The 21,922-nt window shown below is 42.8% G+C and overlaps 3 protein-coding genes across 5 annotated transcripts; all 3 read left to right on the top strand.

Moving 5' to 3' along the window:
• Window positions 1-1,125: 1,125 nt before the first annotated feature.
• LOC131998525 (uncharacterized) lies at window positions 1,126-6,717 on the top strand. Of its 2 annotated transcripts, XM_059370859.1 has the most exons (3): window positions 1,126-1,215; window positions 1,412-2,037; window positions 4,444-6,717. In XM_059370859.1, the coding sequence occupies exons 2-3, from the start codon at window positions 1,425-1,427 to the stop codon at window positions 6,519-6,521; spliced, it is 2,691 nt and encodes an 896-aa protein (XP_059226842.1). In that variant the 5' UTR covers window positions 1,126-1,215; window positions 1,412-1,424; the 3' UTR covers window positions 6,522-6,717. The 2 variants fall into 2 exon arrangements, with proteins under 2 accessions (XP_059226842.1, XP_059226843.1); XM_059370860.1 differs by lacking the exon at window positions 1,126-1,215 and having other exon boundaries at window positions 1,410-2,037.
• An 8,445-nt stretch (window positions 6,718-15,162) lies between these two features.
• LOC131995356 (uncharacterized) lies at window positions 15,163-20,271 on the top strand. 2 transcript variants are annotated; one of them, XM_059364007.1, is made up of 2 exons: window positions 15,163-20,031; window positions 20,088-20,271. In XM_059364007.1, the coding sequence occupies exons 1-2, from the start codon at window positions 15,922-15,924 to the stop codon at window positions 20,142-20,144; spliced, it is 4,167 nt and encodes a 1,388-aa protein (XP_059219990.1). In that variant the 5' UTR covers window positions 15,163-15,921; the 3' UTR covers window positions 20,145-20,271. The 2 variants fall into 2 exon arrangements, with proteins under 2 accessions (XP_059219990.1, XP_059219994.1); XM_059364011.1 differs by lacking the exon at window positions 20,088-20,271 and having other exon boundaries at window positions 15,163-19,551; window positions 19,727-19,830.
• Window positions 20,272-20,481: 210 nt separating this feature from the next.
• Window positions 20,482-21,174, top strand: LOC131996980 (uncharacterized). Its single transcript, XM_059367195.1, has one exon. The coding sequence runs from the start codon at window positions 20,482-20,484 to the stop codon at window positions 21,172-21,174; it is 693 nt and encodes a 230-aa protein (XP_059223178.1).
• Window positions 21,175-21,922: the final 748 nt, after the last annotated feature.

Genomic DNA, 21,922 nt, shown 5'->3' with positions numbered 1-21,922 from the left:
CAGTGCAGTCGTAATTCTGTTGACATTGTTGTCAATGTTTTCTATTCTTGGACAATCCAAATTATCTTGCCCTAGTTCTCTTCTGAGTAGTCTTCCGAATTTTGGCCAGATGGTTTCAACTTATTAGGGAAGCTTATCGGATTCGGCGCTGGTCGTGCTATTCTAAACCTAATGTTGGTGAGGGTAACCCTGGTGTTACCAATATTTGAATCAACTGTCAACAATTCGGAGAAATGGAGAAATTTCCCCAGCCAACAACGTCATTTTGTTTATTTATTTTTTGTTGTAATTTATAATCATCTCATTGGTATAAATAAGCCTGTTAGCCCTTTATTAGCCTCTTTTGTCGCCATAGTAAAAAAAATAAGTGAGTCAAGTGCTTTGTATAAAGTTTAAATTTTCATGATTTTATTGTGTTAAATTCATTTTAAAATGTTTATTATTACCTGTTTTCCTTTCAATTTAATATTTGCTTAAAGAGAATAAACAACCCCTATGTTAACAACATCAACAACGTGAACATCAACGGCATTGTTAACAACAACGATCACTCATTAACCATCACATAAAATCTTTTAATTTGCCAAACGGAATTTAAGCCTTGTGTTTTTATTTGGAATCTGCCGGTTGTGGGTGAAGTTTATTCTGGATCGGTGACAAAGGAACATCTTTATTCTTTATTTTTTCATTTGTTTGTGAAATCGTCGAAAGTGTTACGTCTTTGCTGTTTTTATGTCCGACAATCAGACGAAGAAAAGAACCAGTGGCCGAAACACCCAAGGAATTCCTCCAGCCCGTTTTGATTCTGAGATATACGATATGTCGCTTACCCATTCGCCGAAAGCAAAAACGCCGTCTCACAACCCTCAAAACGAACCCTTAAATGCCGCTTCGACCAGTACACCTCCAGCCAACCTCAATAATGTTAATTCTTCTTCTTCTTCACAGCATCAAAAGACACCAGTCAATTCGCAAGCCTCAGTTCCAAAACCTGCAAATGAAATTATTGAGTTGAAGAAACACGTCAATGCACAAATGCAGCAAATGCAACGTCAAATGCAGGCAATGCAGACAGAGATTCTTGCTTCGACACAACAAATGCAAAATACCGCCAAACAAATGCAAGAACAATTCACCAATTTACAATCACTGTCTGCAATGCCTTCTTTGATATCACTATTACAGCAAACACAAAGCCAAACACCGCAGCTGCACGTAAGTCATAACCCACCATCTTCACATTTGCCAACAAGTGAGACGCAAGAGCCATTAAATTCACCAGACCGCACATCGTATCACCAACCGCCACCAGGATCATCCATAACCTCACATATGTCTGTCCACAGTTCACACTCACAAAATTCATTACATTTGCCTCAGAAGAAAATTTATCCATTACCTATTTTTACAGGCCTTCCCGAAGAATGCAGACATTTTACGAATCATTTGAAAGCACAACCACTGAATTTGGATACTCCAACTTACACAACATAATGCGCCTGAGAGATTCGTTAAAGGGCCGAGCAAAGGAATCTGTAGAATCCCTCTTAGGTAATTCAAGCAACGTCGCCGCCATTTTGGAACTGCTGCAAGAAACATTTGGCCGACCGGAACAGTTGATCAGGAGCCAAATTGAGAAAGTAAGGTCGGTGTCACCAATAGCCAATGACAATCTTGAGGCACTCGTCAATTACGCCAACAAAAAATGCAACATGGCCACATTTCTAAAGAACGCCAAAGGTGAGCACCATTTAACAAATCCTTCGCTTCTAAGTGAATTAGTGTCCAAGCTGTCAACCAATCGCCAAATGCAGTGGGCAGAAAAATGTCTGCAGCTTCAGGAACCAGCCACTATCGTTGATTTTGCAAATTGGCTTTCTACACTACGCCGCCTAGCCAATATGGTCAACGACACATTGCCAATTGCAAGCACATCTGCTAATCGCCGCCATGTACCAACAACTACTTCACAAACATCCACCCGAAAATTTGCCTGCGTTGGAGTTTCTTCTGGTTATCAATGTCCAGTTTGTAATGGTGAGTGCAAAGACATTAAAAATTGTCCAACTTTTTTACAGATGTCACTGGATGACCGTTGGAGCAAAGTGAAGCAAATTAAAACATGCTTCAGTTGCTTAAAGAGAGGACATCAAGTAAAAAACTGCCACCAAAAAGGACGTTGTGGGGTAAATGGCTGCCAAAAACCACATCACTCACTATTGCACAAAACTTTTCCGGCATTGGAGTCTTCATCAGCCGTTTTGTCACAACCCAACATGAATACCGACGCAATAACACAACAAACCGAATCGCAATTAGACGCAAGAAGAAATTGCCATGCAACATGCCACACCGAAAACGTATTGTTCCAAATTCTGCCCATAACAATATACGGTAGGCAAAAACAACTCACGATCTACGCGTTTGTTGACGACGGAGCAAATGTATCAATGCTGCATACAGACATTGCAAACGAGCTAAATATACATGGCGAAAGAGATTTTTCGGAACTTCAGTGGCTAAATAATCACCGCACTTCACAAAACACCGAAAAAATTAATATTACGATTAGTGGAATTGGCCACTACAAAGATAAATATACAATTTCCAATATTTATTTATCAGCTGATCTGTCATTGCCAGTGCAGAGTTGCCACATGGCTCATTTTTTAAAATCCCAGGAATGTGAAAAAATCTCAAAATTTCCCGTGCATGATTATTCTAACGTGCGACCAATGATGATCTTGAGCCTGCAACACTCATTTTTGACCGTTCCCTTAGAAGTTCCACGTCTTATAAGTGAATTTGGGCCTATCGTTACAATAACAAGATTGGGAGCTATTTTATATGGACCGATACCAGGTGATAAAAATAACACTAATAAACATGTTTTGCATTTTCGTAGGTGTTCAAAAACTGAAAATAATCTACTCGAAGATATGAACAACATGATGCGTGGTTATTTTGATGTAGGAGATTTCAAAGGAGAACGAAAGGGCGATGCAGTTATTGAACAAGGCTACAAAGTGGGTAAATGGCAGATACGAATGTCCTCTTTTATGGAAGGAGAATGTACCACTAATAGCGGAGTCATACGACATGGCACTAAGACGTTTATATAGCATCGAGCAAAAAATGGCTAAAAATCGTGAGTATGGAATCGAATACAAAGCAAAAATCGATGATTATATTAAGAAAGGATACTGTCGGAAACTTACAACTGAAGAAAAAGAAGCCAAATATGATCGTGTTTTTTATATTCCACATTTTGGTGTGAAAAATCCCAACAAAAAAGGTATTCGTCTTGTATTTGATGCCGCCGCTTAAATTAAAGAATTTTCTTTGAACAAGGCCCTAATATCAGGCCCAGACATAAATAATCCACTAATTACCACTCTTTTTAAATTTAGAGAAGGCCCAATTGCAGTATGCGGAGATATAAAGGAAATGTTTCATCAAATTGGTGTAACGAAAATAGACCAAAACTGCCAAAGATTTTTATGGAGGAATGGAGATGTGAATTCGCCAGTGGACATATATGTCATGGAGCGTCTGATATTCGGTGCCACTTGTTCCCCCACAATTGCCCAATTTGTGAAAAATTTAAATGCCAAAAAATTTTTGGATACACTCCCTAGAGCCGTTCGTGGTATCACAGATCGTCATTATGTGGATGACTATGTCGACTGTTTTCAGTCCGAAGAAGATGCAGTCAAAATATTAAAAGAAGTCATCAAAATTCACAAAGTTGCGGGATTCCACTTACATGGCATAAAATCCAACTCGAAAAAAGTGCTTGATGAGTGTGGTAACCCCGATGGCGATAAAGGTAGTAGTGCAACACCTTTTGTTATGATGGAGTAGAACGAATACTCGGTATTCGATGGGTACCCGCAACAGATGTCTTTTGTTTTGATTTAAAACTAAATAAAGTGGACGGACGAATATTAAGTGGTAAAAAAATTCCAACCAAACGAGAGATGTTGTGTTTAAATATGTCGATCTACGACCCGTTTGGTTTTGTGAGTGACTTTATGGTGACGTCGAAAATTATAATGCAAAGTGTGTGGAAGTCTGGTATACAATGGGATGAAGAGCTCCCTAAAGAAATATATGGCCGCTGGAAGTTTTGGTTAGCCCAATTGCCAAATATTGTAAAATTCAATGTGCCAAGGTATTATAATCCAACATACCATAATAATGATGTCGAACTTCACATATTTACTGACGCTAGTGAGGATGCAATGGCTGCGGTGGGTTATTGGCGTGTGGTAAGTAGTGATATCAAAGTAATTTTTGTGATGGGCAAGACAAGTTGTGCCCCAACTAGATTCCACACAACACCCAAGTTGGAATTACAGGCCGCCGTCATGGGAATACGGCTTAAAGAATTAATTATGAAAAACCATAAAAAATCGATTAAAAATATTGTTTTTTGGACAGATTCTACAACGGTGCTGCAGTGGATCAGGTCCGACCACAGGATGTACAAACAATACGTGGCAAATCGAGTGGCGGAAATTTTAGAAAGCAGTCAGGTGGAACAATGGAGGTGGTGTCCAGGTCCAAATAATCCCGCAGATGAGGCAACAAGGGCAAATCTAACCAAAGAATATGACCCGAACGGAAGATGGAAAAATGGCCCAAATTTTTTAATGAAAAATGAGGTGGAGGGGCCGAATGAAACAAAAACAAATTCAGGTGCTGATCGAAGTAAAGTGGAACTTCGTTCAAAGTATAGAGTGCTGGTGGCAAGGCAAGTACATTCAGTTGTACCTGATATTAATCGTTTTTCGAAATATAGCACATTAAAAAGGACTATGGCGTGGGTGCTTCGGTACATGCATAATTTGAGGTGCAAATTAAAACAAAGTGCTGGTAGATCTGGAGAGCTGTCAGTTGATGAGGAAGAAGAAGCAGAGAAGTATCTCTGTAAGCAAGTACAACAAGAGATGTTTGGAGACGATTTAGCCGATCTTGCTACAAGACAAAGGTTGTCAGAAAAGAGCGAACTCAAATCATTAAATCCGTTCATGGACACCGATGGTCTGTTAGGTGTTTCCGGAAGAATTGATAATGCCACTTTCTTGTCTCTCGATGCCAGAAGGCCGATAATTCTACCTAAAAATCACCTGTTTACCAGCCTTTTAGTGGAATCCTACCACGTTCGTTTTTGCCACATCAATGTTGCCACAGTTATGAGCGAAGTTCGACAAAGGTTTTGGGTGCCATCTCTTCGTCAGCTTTTGAATAAAATCAAGCTCAGATGTCCTATGTGCAATGTTAGTCGAGCTAAGCCTACACAACCGCAAATGGCTCCATTACCTGTGGATCGTATTACCCCATATGTGCGACCTTTTTCATATACCGGCCTTAACTATTTTGGCCCTGTCAATGTTACCATTCGCCGTCGTAAAGAAAAGAGATGGGTAGCCCTATTTACCTGTTTAACCATCCGAGCCGTCCATCTTGAAATCTCCACCGATCTGTCTAGCGATGCCTGTCTGCTTTGTATACGGAATTTCATCAACCGAAGGGGCGTTCCAGTGATGATTCGAAGCGACAATGGGACAAATTTTGTTGGCATCGCCAAAGAGCTCCAAGGTACGTCTAATTTTCTCGATATTAATGATTCGTTTCGTTCAAGTATGACGGCTCTTGGCATTAAATGGGTCTACAATACACCAAACAACCCTAGTGAAGGCGGCGTTTGGGAACGCTTAGTCCAGTCGGTGAAGAAGGCCTTGTATGCGATGTTGAAGGAACATGCGCCCAAATTGGAAACCCTTCAAGCTCTGCTCATAGAGGCGGAGAATATGGTGAATGCGAGGCCTTTAACTCATATTCCTGTTTCTCCTGATTATTCCGAGCCATTGACACCCAATCATTTCATTCTTGGATGTCCCAACTCAACTCATACACCAGCACCTTTTGAGCCAAGGCTAATGTGCTTAAAAAAACAATGGCGAGTGTTTCAGAACATGAAAAATGGCTTGTGGAATCAGTGGGTGCATGAGTATCTGCCAGATTTGACCCGACGCACAAAATGGTGTCTGCCTTCTCAGCCAATGAAAGTGGGATGCCTAGTCTTCTTGTGTGATGGTGAGCTGTCGAGAAGTCAATGGAAGAGAGGTCGAGTCATCCAATTGTTCCATGGCAAAGATGGTGTGGCAAGATCAGCTGAGGTCCGTACTAGTGCTGGTGTATATCGTCGTCCTGTTTCGAGATTAGCTGTCCTTGACGTTGAAGCGCATGATGGTGAAGCCTCCCCTCTGGGTCAGTTCACGGGGGTGGGGATGTTGGTGAGGGTAACCCTGGTGTTACCAATATTTGAATCAACTGTCAACAATTCGGAGAAATGGAGAAATTTCCCCAGCCAACAACGTCATTTTGTTTATTTATTTTTTGTTGTAATTTATAATCATCTCATTGGTATAAATAAGCCTGTTAGCCCTTTATTAGCCTCTTTTGTCGCCATAGTAAAAAAAATAAGTGAGTCAAGTGCTTTGTATAAAGTTTAAATTTTCATAATTTTATTGTGTTAAATTCATTTTAAAATGTTTATTATTACCTGTTTTCCTTTCAATTTAATATTTGCTTAAAGAGAATAAACAACCCCTATGTTAACAACATCAACAACGTGAACATCAACGGCATTGTTAACAACAACGATCACTCATTAACCATCAAATAAAATCTTTAATTTGCCAAACGGAATTTAAGCCTTGTGTTTTTATTTGGAATCTGCCGGTTGTGGGTGAAGTTTATTCTGAATCGGTGAAAAAGGAACACCTAATGTGGCGACGGTCAGCGAAAAAGTGTTCCATGGACATCCTCCAATCATGAACCTCAGCGATAAGATTTTCCGAATATTTCGACACATCTAATACCTCCTCCCTAATCCTTTTAACAAAGGTAGCGGTGTTACCAATAATAAGTGTTATTAGGTCGTTAGTATTCAAGAACTCTGCCAGGGCTTGGCCCCGCTTATTAGTGTTGATACTACCCCACGAAATTAAACAATGGTCTAAAGCCGGACAATATCCTGCAATGGAATCTCAATAAGATTCTAAGACCAAAAAAGAAAGGGCAAACAGTTAACTTTAATAAAAAAAATGTTAACCAAAAAATTCGATATAGAATGATTAATTTGTGTGAATGAAAATTTCAACTTGCGCCTAATTCGTTACAGAGAAGTATTCGTTATAGAGAAGTTCGACATCTACGTGATTCATCGGAGGATTAAACTCAACTGCTATGGAGAATAAATACCGGAGTGATCTTTGTCGCACAACAGGAGAATATGTTTCATTATAGTCAACAGAACTTCAGGCAATCATTATGCCGAGCTATGTTACCGTTATCATCTCTTTGAATCTTAAAATCCATTTGTGGTACCCCATTTTACTTTATCCGGACCAACAACTTCCCAGGTATTATTTTCTTTCAAACTATTAAACAATAGCTCGTTTCCAAAAAATGTTCTCTTTACATGTAACCGCTTCTGAATAATAACCTGGTTTGTCTGTGATTCCAAAAGTGACAAATATTATGTTGTCACTCATATCAGTTTGACGTGATATTATTGTGGATTTTCTAATAATTTGCCCTTCGTCGGTTTTTACTCGAGTTTCCTTAAAATCCTCATCGTTTCCAAAGCACTATCTTCTTGTTCTTCATTTTCTTGAACACGTTTGTCTCACGTTGAAATTAATTATCTTCAGATTGATGTGAATTTTAATCCAGAATAATCCTCACTAAATTCTCATCATCCTGTGCTTTCAAATCTTCAATGACATTTGCACCTGATTCAGTGTGAAATTCATAACGTCTTCCAAAATACATACGGTCTTATATACATTTTATTTAACTTAGTATCATATCTTATATATAAAAATCAATTTGTGTCTGTTTGTATGTTTGTGTGTTCCTTATAGACTCAGAAACGGCTGAACCGATTTTCTTGAAATTTTCACAGATGGTGCATAATGATACCGTGGTGAAAATAGGGTACTACATTTTTTGATATCTGAAGGGGGGCGGACCCTCCCCCTTACCCTAATTTTCAAAAACGCCAGATCTCGGAGATGGGTGGTGCGATTTAAGCGAAATTTTGTGTGCTCTCATATAGCCCTAAAAATAAAAATTTGGTATCCAAATTTCGGATGGGGTACCTAGGGGGGCCGCCCCACCCTAAAACCTACCAAACATATATTTAGAGCAATCACGACAATATGTGACTCAAATGAAAGGTATTTAGGATAAGAAAACGTATCTGATATTCATTTGTCGAACCAAGTGCTAGGGGGACCACCCCAACCCCCAAAACACCCCTAAATCGGACATATTTACCGACCATGCCAATATGGGACTCAAATGAAAGATATTTGCAAGTAGAATACGAATCTGATATCCAAATGTGGGACCACGTTTCTGGGGTCCACCCCTTCCCCAAAACACCCCCCAAACAGGACTTATTTACTGACCATGGCAATAAAAGGTATTTGAGTGTATAATTAGAATCTGATATCCAAATATGAGACCAAGTGTTTGGGGGCCGCCTCTCCCCAAAAACCTCCCCCAAAGGGTACAAATTTACGACCATAGCAATATGGGGCTCAAATGAAATGTCTTTGGGAGTAAAGCACAAATCTGATATCAATATTCGAGAAAAGTGTCTATGGGGCCACCCCACAACACCAACCAACCCCCAAAACACCCCCAAATCGGACATATTTACCGATCATGGCAATATGGGACTCAAATGAAAGGTATTTGCGAGTAGAATACGAATTTGATATCCAAATGTGGGACCACGTTTCTGGGGGTCCACCCCTTTACCAAAACACCCCCCAAACAGGACTTATTTACTGACCATGGGAATATGGGGCTTCAATAAAAGGTATTTGAATGTAGAATACGAATCTGATATCCAAATGTGGGACCAACTGTCTATCACCAACGCCTATCACCAAAAACATCCCCCAAAGGGGACAAATTTACGACCATAGCATATGGGGCTCAAATGAAAGGTCTTTGGGAGTAAAGCACGAATTTGATATCAATATTCGGGAGGAGTGTCTATGAGGCCACCCCACCCCCGCAACTCCACCCAAATAGTAAGTACTTTCTGACTATTGCAATATGAGACTCAAATAAGAGGGTTTTTAAAGTGAAAAGCCAACTCACTGAGTGGCCGCCTATCCCACAAAACACCCCCCAAGCCGGTCATGTTTGCCGACTATGGAAATATGGGGCTCAAATTAAAGGTATGTGGGAGTAGACCACGTATCTGATATCAACATTAGGGGCCAACAGTCGAGCGGACGTCCCACCACCATGACAACCCACAAATAGGACATATTTGCTCGCCAAGACAATTTGGGTCTTAAAGAGAGTGGAACTAAATATTCATAGTTTTTAGGGCCTATACCCCAAACCGGACACATTTGCTGACTTTTGCAATAAGGTGTTTAAATGAGATTAGAAAACGAATATGATATCCGATTTTGAGTGCAATGATATTTTTTCCGGGCTAAGTGTTTAGGGGCCCACCGCAAAACACCCCTAAATCGGGCATATTTACCGACCATGTCAATGTGAAGCTTAAATGAAAGGTATTGGGGGGTAGAGCAAGAATTGATACCCATTTTTGGGACCAATTTTCTGGGGGTCTACCCCTTTCCCAAAATATCCCACAAACAGCAATATGGGGCTCAAATAAAGGTATTTGGGAGTAGAATACGAATTTGATACCCAAATGTAGGACCATATATTTAGGGCATCACCTCTTTCCCAAAACACCCCCAAAGGAAAAAAATTTTCGACCATGCCAATATGTGGCTCAAATGAAAGGTATTAGAGATTAGCAAACGAATTGATAACGTATTTTGGGGCCATGTGTTTGGGGACGCCTCATCCTGTAAACTCCTCTTAAGCCAATGGCAATATGGGGTTTAAATAAATGGTGTTTAAGAGAAGAGAACGATGCTGATATTTTTTCTGGGCCAAGTATCTGGGGGATCACTTCTCCCCCGAAAACACCACTAAATCAGACATCATGAGAATATCGGGCTGAAATGAAGTATTTTAAGAATGGAGTACACCTTACATCCATACTTAAATTCATACACCAATAAAGATCATGTGGGATTCAGATAAAGGCACTTATATTGGTAAACTGTTAGTCAAGTTTGCATGGTATTTCACTAAAAGATATTTAATTGTCGAAAATAAATATTCCAAGGAAACTTTTGTTCCATATAAAGTAAAAGAAGGCGCAGCAGAGCGGGCCCGGGTCAGCTAGTAATCTATAAGCTTTAGATGTGTCACAGTAGGTAAGCATGGCACACTTCTTGGATCTCGGATCCCATTTTGGAGTTGTTGTTGTAGCAGTTTATTGTGTACTCTCTTTCGTCTGCTTGATTCTGTTGAGTGTCAAGACCCAGGAACTCCGCGACTAAGATGGGGTGCGTTCACAGGGATCTGGGTCTGAGTCGAGTGGGTCTGGCCGGGCAGTTAAACAGGTGACGTGTATCGTGCGGTCCCTGGTTACAATCGGGACAAACATCAATCCTAGCTCTGTGGGAATTGAGGCGGCTGCATCTGCCTGAACGTAATTGAGCCAGAACCACTCTGGTTTGCCGGGGGAGGTCGATTTTTTCGGGTGCAATGGGTGGCGGTCGTTCTCCAAGAACTACATTCACCCGGTAGCCAATTAACGCGTCTGCTACCGTGTGTGCATGAATGTTGTTCAGACCCGCTTGATATGCCGCTTGATCTAGAGGTTCTCTCTTGTAGCGCTGGACCTCACGCTCTAGATCGTGTAGATCTACCTTAAGGCTTCTGGGCGGTGGGTATCTATCCACAAGATGATGATTTGGATGATTTCTGCGATAACAGCCCAAAAGGTATTGCTTAGACAGCATGTAGTTATGTCTTCGCACTGGTAGGATCTTTGTCTCCTGATGGAGGTGGTCCACATGAGAACTAAGGAGACAGCCCGTCGCAGTTCGGAGGGCGGCATTCTGCAAGATCTGAATACTGGCGCTGCATAACTTACCACAGACCGGCCAATTGCTTTGTACGTGGTCAACAAGGTTTCTTTGTCTGCACCCCAAGTGCTGCCAGCGAGTGACTTGAGGACCTTGTTTTTACTTTTGACTTTATTGCAGATTGCTGTGGCATGTGGGGAGAAAGTGTAGGAGCTGTCAAATGTAACGCCAAGTATTTTGGGACACTTGATGGTCGGAATCATTTCTCCATCGACCATCACAGTCAGCTCAGTATTCACCTCACGCGTATTTGTAGTGAACAGTGTGGCTGAAGATTTGGTGGCGGATATCTTCAGATTTCTTGCAACGAAATATGAGGCAAGCTCGTTGAGGTAGACGTTCAACCTATCGCAGATGTCATCAATGGGTGCCATGATCGTACTGTCGTCCGCATATGATACGATCTCTATGCCGTCTGGAGGATAGGTAGAGGTTAAAAAGAGTCGGAGATATCATCCCACCTTGGGGAACTCCCTGTTTCACTCTACGGTGTTTTGACTTCTTATCCCTAAATTCCACAAATGACTGGCGGCCACACAGATAATTCGCGACCCAACGTTTCAGGCCTGGCTGGAGGGACGTGTTGGCGATGTCCTCAAATAATTTGGCATGGCTGACCGTGTCGTATACCTTCGATAGGTCCAGTGCCACGAGGACCGTCCTATCACATGGCCTGGGCTGATTGAAGCCACGGCAAATGTGTGTGGTGATGGCATGCAAAGCTGTTGTTGTGCTGTGCAGTCTCCGAAATCCGTGTTGATGCTCGGCGAATGGAAATTCTCCTACGAGGCTCGGGAGGAGTAATGCCTCAAGCGTCTTAGCCACTGGTGAGAGAAGGGAGATCGGTCTGTACGACTCCCCCAAACTCGGGTCTTTACCAGGCTTCAGTAGCGGGATCACTCTGCCCATTTTCCAGACATCGGGAACTATAAGAGTGTTCAATGACAGGTTAAGGGCAGTGGTTAGGTACTCAACTCCAAGTAAATCCAGATTCTTCAGCATCAATGTAGAGGTTCCGTCGGGGCCCAACGCCTTGGAAGATTTGGCGCCACGGATGACATTCGTAACTTCGCCCACGGTAAATTGTGATGGCTGTTTATCGGCTCGGAGACCACGAATACGGCGAATGGCTCTCCTCCTTGCCCTGTCTCTCTCGGGATGCACAATAAATTGACGGTTGAACAACCTGGCGCATCTCTTCGGATCAGTTGCGGTTAACTCGCCAAAAGTGACTGAGGTCCTGTCGTCCCGTCTACCGGGGTTCGAGAGAGACTTAACAGTGGCCCACAGTTTGCCTGCACCGGTGTCTAACTTACATTGCTCCAAGTGTTCCAGCCACAAATTCCGCTTATGTTCGTTGACTACCCTGTTTATTTCCAGATTCAGCTCGCTGATTCTGGGGTTAGCGGGGTCCATAGCACGAATCCCATCACGCTCGTATGCGAGTACCACTGCTTGCCGGGAAATTGGGTCGCACTTGCGGTATTCGACCGGCTGGTATAAAGCGAGCGGCTGCTGCGTTGATGATGTCTCGGAATTTCCTCTCGGCCACAAGCACATCAGAGGGGGGTGGCAGTTCATTGAAGTCGGTTGATGGTGAGGATTATGGGGAGGTGGTCTGACCCCAAAGAGATGACGGCTTGCCAGGATACGTCACTCAGGAGATCAGGGGATGCGATTGAGATGTCTGGCGAGCTGCTGCACCTCCTCGTAATCCTAGTGGGGGCATCCTCATTCACCGTGCAAAACGTGGAGCTATCTATCTGATCTGCCAAAGCTATGCCACGCTGGTCGTTACCTAGGGGAGAATGCCATGACGAGTGATGTGCATTAAAATCCCCCAGAACCAGACGACTATGGCCAGATAGCAACCCACTTATGTCGGGGCTGTAGGCCTGGCCATTAATCGGGACACAGCTACCAACCGGCGGTATATACACGTTGTATATCTCTATCTCGGCAGTACCAGACCTGACTGCTACCCCCATACATTCCATGTATGGGTCACTAGCGTCAAGCGCAGGCGAGATAGGTCTATACTGCACGGAATGGTGTATAACGAAGTCCAATCCCCCACCTCCATTCCATTGAGCGATCCTTACGTAGCACATTGTAGCCGTGACAACTGTGCAAGCTGCAGGTGTTAGTCAGCTTTGTCTCCTGGATCGCTGCGACCGATATGCTCTTCCGACTCATAAAATCTACAATCTCATCAATCTTGCCTCGCAGTCCATTGCAGTTTAACTGCAAGAACGATACATTTCCCGACACTGGCCTGGCAATAGTAGGGCTAGGGTGCTGTCGTTGCATAAATTGCTGTACGGGAGAGGTCGGGGGGGTCACATAGTCCGACGACGAGGACGCCGAAGGCGACGACGGCGACGCTTGTGACCCACTGCTGGCTATGTTCGCACAGCACCTAGCGACATAGCCAGTATGACTATACTCCCGTAGCGAAGAACGGAAATGTACCCACTCCAAGCACCGGTTACACCTCACCGACACTGACCTATGATGAAGGCGGTTCTGGCAAACGGAACAGAACCAGGGTCCGGGGTTCTTTTCAATCCCGGCACGGACCAGAAGCATACGGAGAAGGCACTCCGGGATGTGCCTTTCCCATGACGAAAAAAGACGAACACGTACACTGAGGCGGCAGCCCTTGCCGATGAAGATTCCATCGGGTCAATCCGGTGCGTACAACCGGCTGCCATGGGATTGCCATTTTGGAGTCATTTTGGAGTCATCACTATTGCTGCGCAACGAACACTCGAAGATGCAATAAAGAAATCTCTTGGTTGCACCATACTTCTTCAGAAGATTTTCCTTCATGCTTCTTGCGAGGTGTTCTGTTTAATAAATAAGTTGCAGTATTTATGCTCTCTGCCCAAAAACATTTTCTTAAGTTGGCATCTATCATCATTGTTCTGGCCTTTTCAACAATGGTAGGGTTCATCCTCTCCGCTTTACCATTTTGTTGCGGGTGTACGGGGCTGATGTTTGGTGTAAAATGTCATTGCTTTCCCATATACATATTTCTCATCTCCCTATTACAAAATTCTAAACCATTATCAGAACGCAATACTCATATCCTTATTTTCGTCTGGTTTTCAACCATTTCCATAAATATCTTAAATTTTGCTGGAACTTCTGATTTCCTTTGCAATATGTATGTAAAAAAATTATTGGAGTAATCATCCAGGAGAAGCAAAAAAAGTACATTTTCTATTTTCGCATGTCTATAATTTGCCTAGGCCATCGACATTCCCCGACAAACCAACACGCTCTTAAAGAGGTTGGAATAATAGAAGACGCATCGCTCTCAGGTTTATTGAGAGGCTTAGTGCGAATGATCTTATGACTCTTACTAATGGAGAGAGGGACTCCCTTAATTGGGCTCTTGGATTCGCTGCATAGCCTACCACAAAGACTACACGTCTACGAACACGTACGTACGTATTTCGCTGCAAGAAATCTGAAGATATCCGCCACCAAATCTTCAGCCACACTGTTCACTACAAATACGCGTGAGGTGAATACTGAGCTAACTGTGATGGTCGATGGAGAAATGATTCCGACCATCAAGTGTCCCAAAATACTTGGCGTCACATTTGACAGCTCCTACACTTTCTCCCCACATGCCACAGCAATCTGCAATAAAGTCAAAAGTAGAAACAAGGTCCTCAAGTCACTCGCCTGCAGCACTTGGGGTGCAGACAAAGAAACCTTGCTGACCACGTACAAAGCAATTGGCCGGTCTATGGTAAGTTATGCAGCGCCAGTGTGGTCACGTCAACTTTGTGACACGCAGTGGAATAATATTCAGATCTGTCAGAATGCCGCCCGTCGAACTGCGACGGGCTGTCTCCTTAGTTCTCATGTGGACCACCTCCATCAGGAGACAAAGATCCTACCAGTGCGAAGACATAACTACATGCTGTCTAAGCAATACCTTTTGGGCTGTTATCGCAGAAATCATCCAAATCATCATCTTGTGGATAGATACCCACCGCCCAGAAGCCTTAAGGTAGATCCACATGATCTAGAGCGTGAGGTCCAGCGCTACAAGAGAGAACCTCTAGATCAAGCGGCATATCAAGCGTGTCGTTTGAGGGCAACCCTGCTCGACGGTAACCCTGTTGTTGCAAAATGCTGGTGCAACTGTCAGCAATGAAGTACAATGGCTGAAATATCCCAAGCCAATTTGCGACATATCTTCATTTTGTTTATTGTTTTTGTTTATTTTTAAGCCAATTTTTTGTATAAATAGGCCCTTCTGGCAAATACTTGTTCTTTTCCATTCGTGATACCAAAAAAACATGTAAGTCGTGCTTTGCATTTTTTGTTGTAATTTTTATTGAACTTGTTAAAGTTTTAAAGTGTTAAATGTAAATTTTAACTTGAATCTTTATTTATTAATAGTGAATAAACAACACATTAACGTAATCTCACACCTTAAACACACACACACACATCAAATCTACAACCCTTACATTTAAAATACAAAAAATACATATCAAGCAACATAAATATATCCAGCAGTTTCATCATTTCAAACATAAAGCCATACTTCAGTTTTGTTATTTTGGAAGGCCAGCTGGTGTGAGACGTTTATTCATCGGTTCACGAAGAAAAGAAAAGCAACAATTTTATTCAATGTTTAAAGTCATTTTGTGTTATATGTTTGGCGGCAAGTAAACAACGTTAAAAAAAGCCGTGGACGGACGGACATTTTGTGTTATTTTTAATGCAAAATTTATTTTGAAGAAGCCAGCCCTCAAATTTTTGCCAAATTTTGCATTAAAATCAAGCCAGCCTTTGTGTGAATTGTGTTACTTACCTTTGTGATCGAGATTCAGCCAAGTTTATGTCCAATTGTCAAGATCAGCCAAGAAGAACAAGCAGCAGAAGCACAAAAGGAACCCCGCCAGCCCGATATCAGCAATACGTCAGCGAAATGTCTGTCAACCACTCACCAAAGTCAGATACGCCAGCAAAAAGCCAACAAAGACAGCCACAGCTACAGCCAATGGACGGTACTACTCATGTCAATACGATTAATCCGCCTTCTCAATTACAGCACCAGAAAACTGCAGCCAATTCACCAGCCGGGACATCAAAACCTGTAAATGAAGTCGGTGAGTTCATGAAGCAAATGAGAGTGCAAATGGAGCAGATGCAGCGTCAAATGCAGGTAATGCAAAGTGAGTACATTGCATCAACGAAGAAGATGCAAGCACAACTTGTTAATACTGCCAAACAAGTGGAAACGCAGTTAGCCAATCAAATGACGTTGACGTCCGCATTACCTACATCGACGCTGCCACAGCCGCCATCAAATATGCCAGAACCAATACTGCCAACATCTCAGCCATCACTGCCACCACCAAATCAGTCACAATATCAGCCGCCACAGAATCTTCTACAACAGCCGCCACAACTGTCGCCTCTACAACAGCAAGTTTATCAGCCAACGCCACAATATCCGCCGCCATCACGGTCTATAAATTCGGATATGTCTGTCCACAATTCGTATCCACAAAGTTTTATATCTGTTCCACACAAGAAAATTTATCCTCTCCCCACATTTTCAGGTCTTCCAGAAGAATGGCAAACCTTTTATGAAGCGTACGAAAGCACCACAGCCGAATTTGGATATAACAGCCTCCACAACATTATGCGCCTCAGAGATGCTATCAAGGGTCGAGCCAGAGAAACCGTCGAATCGCTGCTAGGTAATTCTGCCAACGTCGACACCATTATACGAACGCTGCTTGAAACCTTTGGTCGTCCGGAACAGCTGATTAGAAGCCAAATTGAAAAGGTTCGTGCCATTCCACCTTTAGCCAATGACAACCTGGAAGCCCTGGTTAACTTCGCCAACAAAATCTCGAACATGGCCACATTTGTCAAGAACGTGAAGGGAGATCACCATCTTTCCAACCCTTCATTGTTGAGCGAACTGGTCGCTAAACTTTCCACAAGCCGCCAAATGCAGTGGGACGAAAAATGCCTCCAATTACAACAACCAGCCACCATAGTTGACTTTGCAGAATGGCTATCAGTACTGCGTCGCCTGGCCAATATCGTCCATGACACCTTGCCGTCAACTTCGACCAATGCCGCATCAAACCGCCGCCATTTTGCTGCTACTGCACCGCCACCAAACCGAAAATACTTCAACGTCACTGTCAGCCAATGTCCAGTATGTAAGGGTGAGTGCACTAACATAAAACACTGTACAGAATTTTTAAACATGTCCATCGACAAAAGATGGAACACTATAAAAGGGCTCAAGATTTGTTTTTGTTGTTTAAAACGTGGACATCAAGTTAAATTTTGCCACACAAAACGCCGTTGTGGCGTTAATGATTGCCCAAAGCCACACAACAATTTATTGCACAGTACACTTTCACAATCACAACCGGAGCCAGCGACCGAGCCAACTCATTTGTCCACGACGGGTGGGACACAAAATAACCGCACGGTCACGTCCGAAGCACAACGACCACAAACCGAAAGACGAAATTGCCATGCAGCTCATTCTCCCGATAATGTGCTTTTCCAGATTTTACCCATAACTTTGTATGGGCAGCACAAAACAATAAGCACTTACGCCTTTATTGACGACGGCGCCAACGTTTCTATGCTGGATCTGGAAATAGCACGAGAACTTGAACTCCATGGAGAACCTGAGCACTTGGAGCTGCAATGGCTTAATACTCACCGCGTAACACAGAAAACGGAAAAAATTCGCGTGACCATCAGTGGAGTTGGCCAATTTAACAGAAAATACTTACTTTCCAATGTTTACGTTTCATCGGATATGTCATTGCCAGTACAGAGTTGCCACATAGCTCATTTTATGAAATCCCAAAAAAGTGACAAAATCGCCAATTTAAATATGCGGGATTATTCTAATATTCAACCAAAAATGATTTTAAGCTTAACCCATTCCTTCCTAACAGTTCCCATTGAGACGCCTACACTTTTATCCGAATTTGGACCCATTGTGTCAACCACCAGATTAGGCGCTGTTATATATGGACCAATTCCTGGTGAAGAACCAACAAACATAAAGAGGGCTTTACACGTAAGGAAGTGTGTGTACCAAAATGATGTTTTGAAGGAGTTGAGCGATATGATGCGTGGTTATTTTGATGTGGAGACCCTTGGAACCAAAATACCCGTGAAACCTATAAAATCCAAAGAAGATGAGAGAGCAATGGGCATATTGGAAACAAACACAAAGCAAGTAAATGGCCGATATGAATGTTCGTTGTTGTGGAGAGAAGATGTGAGACCGATCCCTGACTCATACAACATGGCTTTGAATCGTTTGTACTCTGTGGAACGTAAGATGGCAAAAGACAGTGAGTATAAAATGGAATATTGCGATAAAATAGCAGATTATGTTAAAAAAGGATATTGCCGTAAATTATCGGATGAAGAAAAATCTATAATGCGCGAACGGACCTTTTATTTGCCCCATTTTGGTGTACTAAATCCAAATAAAAAAGGAATTCGGCTGGTTTTTGATGCGGCGGCCGAGGTTATGAACTTCTCATTAAACAAAGCCTTACTTCCTGGTCCTGACATTAATAACTCATTAATTTCAATTCTTTTTAAATTTAGAGAATCCCCCATTGCTGTATGTGGTGACATACAAGAGATGTTTCACCAGATCGCCATTGCCAGGAAAGACCAAGATAGCCAAAGATTTCTGTGGAGAGATGGCAATCCTGATCAGCCTGTGGACACTTATGTTATGGAAAGGCTTATTTTTGGAGCCACCTGTTCACCAACCATTGCCCAATATGTCAAGAATAAAAATGCGACAAAATACATCGAAAAGTCACCAAGAGCCGTAAATGGTATCATCGAACGTCATTATGTGGATGATTATGTCGATTGTTTCGAAACTGAAGATGAAGCCCTTAATGTTGTTCGCGAAGTGGTAAGGATCCATAAATCCGGTGGTTTCCATCTTCGCAACATAATATCCAACAGTGAACGAGTGGCAATACTATGTGGTAATAATCCTGGCAATGGCGAGAACAGTGGCAACTTTCTTTTTGGTGACAGCATAGAACGGGTACTCGGTATTCATTGGGCACCAAAGACAGATGATTTTTGTTTTCATTTGCGTTTGGCCAAAGTGGACAAAAATATATTAAATTTTATAAAGGTGCCAACAAGAAGGGAGATGCTCGGCCTAAATATGTCCGTATACGACCCATACGGATTCCTGTGCGACTTTATGGTGACGTCAAAGGTGCTAATGCAGAAGGTCTGGAAATGTGGGGTAAGTTGGGACGAGCAATTGCCGTCAGAAATTTATAGCCAGTGGAAGTACTGGTTGGAGCAGTTATCGAGATTGGTGGAATTTAAGATTCCAAGATGTTACGCCGGTGGTTTTAGCAGCAGCAATGTTGATCTACATGTCTTTGTGGATGCAAGCGAAGAGGCTATGGCAGTTGTGGCATATTGGAGAGTGGTAAGTGTCAGTGGTGTTAAAGTGATGTTTGTAATGGGCAAAAAAAGCTGTGCCCCGACACGGTATCACACAATACCAAAACTGGAATTGCAAGCTGCTGTAATGGGCGTTCGAATGAAAGAGGCCATATTAAAAAACCATTTGTGCTGTGTTAATAATGTTTTCTTTTGGTCAGATTCTTTTACGGTGATACAGTGGATTCGGTCAGATCACCGAAAATACAAGCAATATGTGGCAAATCGTGTGGCTGAGATATTGGACGGCAGCAGCATTGAACAATGGAGGTGGTGCCCTGGTAACGAGAACACTGCAGACGAAGGAACTCGCTCAAAACTGTTCAAGCCATATGAACCCGAAGGACGTTGGAAAAATGGACCAACGTTTTTGCGGAAGGCGGAATCGTATTGGCCGAGTGAGGTGCACAATCAAATGAAAAAGGATGAAAGTGGCTCAGAACTGCGATCCAAGCACAGAGTTCTGGTGGCTCAGAAGGTATGTTGGTGCATTCCAAATATTGATAATTTTTCCAATTACAGAAGGCTGAAACGGGCTATGGCATGGGTGTTCCGGTATGTGCAAAACATGAGGCGTAAAATCAAAGGTGAGGCGTTGTTCTTGTGTGATCTGTCGCTGGAAGAAGAAGAGAATGCCGTGTCTTATCTGTGCCGTCATGTGCAACGTCAACAATACGAAGACGAACTTGAGGACCTGAAAAAACAACACTCAGTGAGCCAAAGCAGCCAATTATTGTCGCTGAATCCCTTTGTTGGCCAAGATGGCTTAATTCGTGCGTCTGGGAGAATCCAAAATGCTGCCTTTTTGAATCTGGAAGCCAGGCAGCCCATAATTTTGCCGAAAAATCATCGGTTCACCAGGTTATTGGTGGAATTCTACCACAGAAAGTTCCTGCACATCAACACTGCCACTGCTATGAGCGAAATACGTCAAAAGTACTGGGTGCCATCACTGCGTCAACTATTAAACAGCATCCAGAGCCACTGTTCCGCCTGCAAACTTCGTCGAGCCAGGCCACGTCAACCCCAGATGTCTGCCTTACCGATGGAGAGGGTGACCCCATACGTTCGAGCCTTCACATACACAGGACTTGATTATTTTGGCCCAGTAAGTGTTGGAATCCGCCGTCAACGTGAGAAAAGGTGGGTTGCTCTTTTTACCTGCTTTACAACCCGTGCCATCCACCTGGAGATTGCCACAGACCTATCCAGCGATGCTTGCCTGATGTGTATCCGCAACTTCATTAATAGAAGAGGTGTCCCTGTATCCATAAGAAGCGACAACGGGACCAATTTTGTTGGCATAGCAAAGGAATTACAAGGTATTGATATGTTTTTGGATACTAATAGTCTCTCTTCAGGTTTGACGGCACTGGGCATCAAATGGATATTCAACACTCCGTTGAATCCAAGTGAAGGCGGCGTATGGGAACGGCTTGTGCAGTCCGTGAAGAAGGCATTGTACATCATGTTGAAGGAGCAGGCTCCAAAAATCGTTTCTAATCGAAGCAGAGAACATCATCAATTCGAGACCCTTGACTCATCTACATGTGACTCCCGAAGACCCGGAACCATTGACCCCGAATCATTTTCTGCTTGGGTGCACTAATTCAACCCAAACTCCGGCACCATATGAGCCCAGATTGATGTGTCTTCGAAAGCAGTGGCGTGTGGTGCAGAACTTAAAGAACGGCATGTGGCATCAATGGCTGCGTGAATATCTTCCTGAGCTGACGAGAAGGACGAAATGGTGTTTGCCATCACAACCGTTGGACGTGGGCTGCCTTGTTTTTATTTGTGACCCAGATCTTCCAAGAAGCCAATGGAAAAGAGGGCGTGTCATCGAGCTCCATCGCGGCAAAGATGGTGTAGCACGTTCAGCCGAAGTGCGCACAGATGTGGGTGTCTACCGCCGTCCTGTTTCCAAGTTGGCCATACTAGACGTTGAAGACTCTGCTGGTGAAGGTGAAGCCTCCCCCTCTGGGTCAGTTCACGGGGGTGGGGATGTCGTTTGAGGGCAACCCTGCTCGACGGTAACCCTGTTGTTGCAAAATGCTGGTGCAACTGTCAGCAATGAAGTACAATGGCTGAAATATCCCAAGCCAATTTGCGACATATCTTCATTTTGTTTATTTTTAAGCCAATTTTTTGTATAAATAGGCCCTTCTGGCAAATACTTGTTCTTTTCCATTCGTGATACCAAAAAAACATGTAAGTCGTGCTTTGCATTTTTTGTTGTAATTTTTATTGAACTTGTTAAAGTTTTAAAGTGTTAAATGTAAATTTTAACTTGAATCTTTATTTATTAATAGTGAATAAACAACACATTAACGTAATCTCACACCTTAAACACACAC

The sequence above is a fragment of the Stomoxys calcitrans genome, chromosome 1 (assembly GCF_963082655.1).
Source record: "Stomoxys calcitrans chromosome 1, idStoCalc2.1, whole genome shotgun sequence".
NCBI classification, from domain to species: Eukaryota; Metazoa; Arthropoda; class Insecta; order Diptera; family Muscidae; genus Stomoxys; species Stomoxys calcitrans.
This window is presented reverse-complemented; position numbering and strand designations above follow the sequence as displayed.